At 57.5% G+C, this 6,286-nt stretch overlaps 1 protein-coding gene across 1 annotated transcript in view; it reads right to left on the bottom strand.

Annotated features, from left to right (window-relative positions):
- Positions 1 to 6,286, bottom strand: part of SHE (Src homology 2 domain containing E) — a gene marked incomplete at its 5' end in the record, with an annotated part of 18,843 nt that overhangs the window by 4,927 nt on the left and 7,630 nt on the right. The window contains 2 exons of the mRNA XM_029933472.1: positions 40 to 318; positions 2,356 to 2,464. Of these exons, the coding sequence (XP_029789332.1) occupies positions 40 to 318; positions 2,356 to 2,464 (388 nt within the window). The remainder of the gene's footprint in view (positions 1 to 39; positions 319 to 2,355; positions 2,465 to 6,286) is intronic.

The raw sequence follows: 6,286 nt of genomic DNA, 5'->3' as shown, positions 1-6,286 counted from the left end.
CCCCACCTGACCTGGCGGCCCCCCGGGGGCGGCCCTCACCTGACAGCGCCCTAGCGATCTGCTCCTTCTTCCACTCCCAGGGCTGCTCGTACTCAGCCGCTGGCCGCTCGTCCCCCGCGGGCAGCCGGCCCCTCCGCTCCTCGGCCCTGGGGCCACCATCCACAGGCTCGTAGGGCGTGTCGTACAGCTGGGGGTCCTTGGAGCCCTGTCTCTGGGCCGAGGTCTCCGCCTGCGGGCCGGTGCCACCCGCCTCGCAGGGACCGTCCAGCAGCTGCAGAACCTTCACCAAGGGGTCCTTGGAGCCTCGGCGTCGGATTTCTGAAAAACACCGTGTACGTAAGCCCTTGACAGAGATGAGCCTCGGGAGCCAGTGACGAATGAGTTCCCTTCCCCTGCCATCGGGGGAGGTGACAGAGGACAGCGAGACTGGCTCCGGCCTGGTGCCGAGCGACCGCCTTGCTGCAAGGGCCCGCGCTTCTCTCCGCGCAGCCTGGCGGTGCCATCAGGCCTGACGACCAGGGATCACCGGGTGACAGGCGGCTCGGGGCCATGTGCAGCCTGTGGCAGGAGAAACGGCCACAGGGGACCCATCTGACAGCCCAGGGTGCACCTTGGCGGTCTTCACACCTTGCCAGAGGGCCGAGACCACAGTACTTTAGTAGAAGTCGCCGGGCAGGCGTAGTGCCGCCCTGGGCCCTGTGCACCGAGGGGGGCAGACACGCGCACCAACAACACGCGGTGGCCGATGAATAAACACGACAGCTAGTGTCACGGATGGTGTGCTCTGGGGTTCTCATAATGGCCGTAGGAGACGGGCGCTGCTCTTTCCTGATGGTACAGAAGGGACAACTAGGCACAAAGTTCAAGGAAGCCATCCAGAGCAGCTCGTGGCAAAGCCAGGCCGTGCTGCTCACACGGGCAGGAAGCTGGGCCCGGTGCACGCGGACGGATCCACCAGGGGCCGCGGTGGGCGGTGGGTCCATTGACGGGAGACCACTCCCCGGGGAGGAGGCCGCCTGAGAGCAGACAGGGAGGTGGGGACACAGACTGCGCGTTCCCATTTCGAGGAACTGACAGGTGAGTTCCAAGGACAGAGGGGAGACGGGAGACGGCAGGGGTCCGGACAGTGGGCAGGCCGGGCTCCAAACACCCAAGAGTTTTATTTATTTATTTATTTTTAACATGTAGTCATGTGTGAGCGGGGGAGGGGCAGGGAGAGAGGGAGACCCAGGATCTGAAGACAGGCTCCAGGCCCTGAGCTGTCAGCAGAGCCCGGCATGGGGCTCAGACCCACAAATTGTGATCTTGACCTGAGCCAAAGCCAGACGCCCACCCAGCTGAGCCCCCCGGGGGGCCGCACAGACGCAAGGATAATAGTTCAGGCTGTCCTGGGAGCAATCCATCTCACGTGTTTTAGCAGTAACAAGCATTACGTTTGTGTTTCATTGGAAGTTAAGCAGCAGCTAGAGCCACAGTGGGAAGGAGCCAGGAGTATCCGGGCCCAACCGGCTCGAGGCCTCGGCAGGAGGTGTCTGGACAGCCCGAGCTGGTGCCGGGGAAGGACCATGTTGCGATTCCTCCAAACGCGATCCACCCGCCGGGGCGCCATCCCAGCCCGTCTGAGCCCGCTCAAGGCTCTGCGTGCAGAGGACGAGCTGCCGGGCAAGGCCTGGCATCCCGGCGGCTCGTCACCCGTGGGAACCTCGCCCAGCGCACCTCCTCTCCCCTGCCCACCTCCCTCCGAGTCACAGGCGTCCCCCCGACACATGTGACAGCTGCCAGTGCCCCAGACGCAGTCATGGGGAACACGATCCCCGCTCTGTTCTTGGTTCGGTTAAGATCGGGCTGGAATTTTTTTCTTAAAAACATGTCTATAGAGCTAAGAAAAACGAAAGAGAAAACACAACGGCATTTGAAGTAGGAATCTAGAAACTGATCAAACCTGAGGCTCAGTTTCCGTGGTGATCCTGCCCCAGGCCCTCCCCTCGACTCGGCCCTGCCCGCAAGGAAATCTCAGTGTCCCTGCTGAAATGATGTCAACACCTAGGGTCCCGGGTGAGGCTGGGCACACCGCGCTGGAGCCCCTGGGAGTCCCATCACCCTGCGACACTTAGGGCAGCGAGGGCCTGAGCGGGGGGCGGGGGGGGGGCGGTGGCTGGAGGGAGGCACCATCCACTCTGGCACCTGCCGCCCAGGCCCAGGCGCCAGAGAAAACAGAAACAATCGGAGCCGGCCGACCTTCCCGCCGGAGAGCAGCCCTGACGTGCAGGGCTGGCTCCGGGAGGAAACGGGCCTGAGGAGGAGGAAACGGCGAGGGGAAGCTACGCCCTGGCCCCGCTGACAGAGGCCGGTTACCTCCGGGACAGCAGAGCGCGGGGTCCGGGCAGACCCCGCCCGCCAGGCCGGCCCTCACCGAGTCGGGTGTGGCTGGCAGCGAGCAGCCCTGGCACTTGTCCTCGACGCCCTGTGAAGGGGCCGGTCTCTGTCCGGAGCGCAAACAGTGGCCGAGTTTGCTGGACGAGCACACACGAGGCGAGTCACAGCGGTGCGTCCGCGAGGCCCGCCCCTTCTTGCAGGGACGCAGACGAGGCGTGTGGCCTCAGCAGACCCGGGCGCTGTGGCCCCAGGGCCCGTGCTTTGTCACCAGCACTCGGTGCCCCAAAGACTTCACGCGGAGTGATCACGGCGTTTCTGTAACATGCTTGTGCCCACCCACTTCCGATGCCTTCCCACAATGCACCACGGACTGTTTTCCCCCTAGAGATGTTTCTGGCCACATCTTTTATTAGTTTTCAAGCTTTTGATTAAAAATGATTTAAATATTTTCTTATCAAATAAACCTAAAAACCTGAAGAAAAGCAGATACAATTGAGGAACTCTGAAATGTAAGTTTCACAAGTATAGACAAATTAGATAAATCAAAATCTTCTATCTTTGTTTTTTCCAAAATGGATTTTTTTAAATGTTTGTTCATTTTTGAGAGCGATAAAGGGAGAGAGAGAGAGACAGAGCACGAGCAGGGGAGGGGCAGAGAGAAGAGGAGACACAGAATCCAAAGCAGGTTCCAGGCTCCGAGCTGTCGGCACAGAGCCTGACACGGGGCTTGAACTCACGGACCACAAGACCATGGCCTGAGCTGAAGTCAGACACCTAACTGACTTAGTCCCCAGGCGCCCCTCTGTAATGGATTGAACGGACGCCCAACAAGGAGGTTCTCCTTCAGATTTGACTATTCAAGGGTGCCTGGGGGCTCAGTTGGTGGAGTGACTCTTGATCTCGGGGTCGTGAGTTCAAGCCCCACATTGGCCGCAGAACAGGCAGACAGGCAGACAGGTGTTCACAAGTGCCTCCACTCTCCAGCTGGGCCACCAGACATGTTGCTGAATGGTTCCAAAGTCTGGTGTCCTCACTGCCAGCCAGACTCATGGGGCTGCGGGGGGGCCGGGCACTGTGGCCAGCGCCAGTCCTGCAGGGGGATGGCCGCCGCCTCCGGGAGGAATGCCCTTCCTGAGCTGAAGGCTTCGGCGGGCGGCGCGAGCGCGTCGCGCTGAGTCAGGTGGAGTATTTCTGCCAATTACGAAGCTAACCCGTCCCTGCGGCCTCGGCAGGACAACGGAGGGACGGACTAACACCGCCTTGTACTCACAATCGCATTTTTTTAAACACTCCTTTGGGTAAGTCTAAAGGAGAATTTATTTATAAACTTATAGATTCTTAGTTTTCAAGGCTAAGAGCAGACTTGTGGGGGTTCCAGGGGGCCTGGGCCCCACACTGACTGGGCTGCAGGAGACCCCTGACGTCCGCCCCTTCCTCTGCTCCCTGACGCAGAGGGCCTTCTGATTCCCCACCTCACGGCACCTACACTCAACGATGTGTTTTCTTGTCTGGTGGCGTCACGTCTGTCTGCTTCCTGGGGCGCGAGGCCAGCCCGCAAGGACGTGGTCCCGTGGGGCTTGCTCCCTGCACGCCCGGAGCCCAGCGCGGGCGCAGGTGCCTGCCTGGGGGCGCCCGCCAGATGCGCTACACTAAGTCCTCACGGCGAGGACAGGGCTGGCGTCCTCCGCCTCCTGAAAAATGGGAAACTAAACAAAAATCTAACGTTTTTCAAGAAACGGGAGACATCTCTGAGGCTCCGCGGGTCAGCCGAGCAGATGGAACAAAAGAGGCAGGAGGTTAAAAAAAAAAACAGCAGCAAATCTTTTATTTCCAGTTTCCGATAAACTCACTTCCTGTTATTCCGTCCAGCTGTGGAGGCCCCGGGGCACCAGAGAGACAGTCTCTGCACTGAGAAGGTGTGTTTTGATACATGTTTTAAACGAGATTTAAAGATTTTTAAATTCATTAAGATGAAATAAGCTATCAGTTTTTAAAAGTAATTTAAATGTTTAATAAATTTGAATTTATTCTCCAACTGAATATATTAACCTCGTATTTCTAAATAAATGTATCCACAGAAGCTGTAGACAGAGCCTGGCACTCACAGACACTTGAAAATTAGATGCTGCTTATTATTATCATGTTTACCGCACGTTGGACAATTCTGATTTTTCAATAAAATCTTCTTTGTGAGTCTGAGCAGAAAAGTGCCTCATTTATGTTTAAAATTAAAAAAAAATTAATTTTTATTTCTGAAGAAGAGAGAGACAGACTACAAGCAGGGGAGGGGCAGAGAGGGAGGGACACAGAATCCGAAGCAGCTCCAGGCACTGAGCTGTCAGCACAGAGCCCGACACGGGGCTCGAACCCACGAACCGTGAGATCCTGACCTGAGCCCAAGTCAGACGCCCTCGACTGACTGAGCCCCCCAGGCGCCCCAATGATGTGTAAAATCTAAAGTGTTTTTGCCACGTCATTTCGAATGTGTCCCGAGGCCGTGTGGTGCAGGAGGCCACCCAGCCCGGAGGGACGACCTGGACCTAATTTCGGCTTCTGTCTCTTAAAGAGTCAGAATCCTTGACTCTGTAGAAGGGATGAGGGCTGGGGCCCTTGAGCACGGCCTGGGGGGGCCACGCGGGCCGGCTGGGGGCATCTTCCTATCATCGGTGTGGCCCCACAAACACAGAGCAGGGACAGGATGGATAAACTACTTACTCTGGTACAAGAGAAAGGGAGGAATAAAAGCCAAGAGACAGAACAAAGATCAAAATCAAGCCTTTAAAAAAAAAAGAGTATCTTTTCCCTCGATTTTATGTAAATCTTTTCCTCTAGTCCTTTCAAGCCTCTGATATTTTTTAAACTTCTGACTAAGTTCATTTTCACTTCCTTCCATTCACAGATTTCGTCAGAGGTCACAGCCCAGTGACCTCCTGGGCCGCGGGCGGCCAGGGCGCCCTCCCCAGGCGCGGCCTTATCTCAGTGAGCAGGCCGACAGGACGCGCACCCCTTTCCTGCCGTGGCCCAGTTCCATCCTGCAGCCTGTCCCGACCCGTCCGGGGTGCCGGCTTCCCCGGGCTCCCTCCCCGGCCCGGCCGCCGCCTTGTGACCCGGTCCTGGAGACCGACAGCGGCCAACGAGTCCCTCCCCAGGCATGAAATGCCCAAACAAGGGCAGCACCTGGAGACGTAGGTTTCATTACGGGTTAAAGAACGTTTAAGGAAAAATAGAGTAAGTTATTTACTCTAAGTTTCACAAATCTAAGTAACTAGTTCATATTAATTTTAAATATCACTCACGGGAGCTTGGGTCAACGGTGAGTGACAGGGAAAGACGGCAGGGACCCTCAGCTGGCGAGTGGCTCAGCCCGGGGCGCAGGGGCAGTGGACGGTGGTTTGGGGAGGTTGGGCTGCCGGCTCGGCTCGCACCAGTGACTGCGGGGGGAGCCGTGCACCCCAACATATACAGCTTGTGGAGGGGCCGGTCTCCTGCTGTGACACAGGATCATGTCAGGTTCGTGTTTTCTGACAACGTGAAATCCTGCAGGTGTTTCAGTCCCTGGGAGACTCCTGACCCCTCACGAGTGTCAAATGGCCACGAAATGCACGTGAACAAGCTCAACACCAAAGTGACATCTGAGCACATCTGCACACTCACCAGGGTCACCTCGCACAGAGTTAGCAAGTGACCCGGAGAGCAAAGGCACCAAACCATAATGAGAGTTAACTAGATATCTTAACCTTATTTTGGGGTTCTGGTTTCTGGTTTTCCCAGTCAGAAGATCTGATTGGTGTCTTCTCTCACCCCCAAACACAGGCCGTGGCCCTGCCCTCCGGCGTGTCAGCTGCCGCCCGGCCCGCAGCCCTGCCCGCAGCCCTGCCTGCAGCCCGGCCCGCAGCCCTGCCCGCGCCCT

This window comes from Suricata suricatta, chromosome 3 (assembly GCF_006229205.1).
Source record: "Suricata suricatta isolate VVHF042 chromosome 3, meerkat_22Aug2017_6uvM2_HiC, whole genome shotgun sequence".
Lineage (NCBI taxonomy): Eukaryota > Metazoa > Chordata > Mammalia > Carnivora > Herpestidae > Suricata > Suricata suricatta.
The sequence above is the reverse complement of the archived record's forward strand: the minus strand, read 5'-3'. Positions and strand labels throughout refer to the sequence as shown.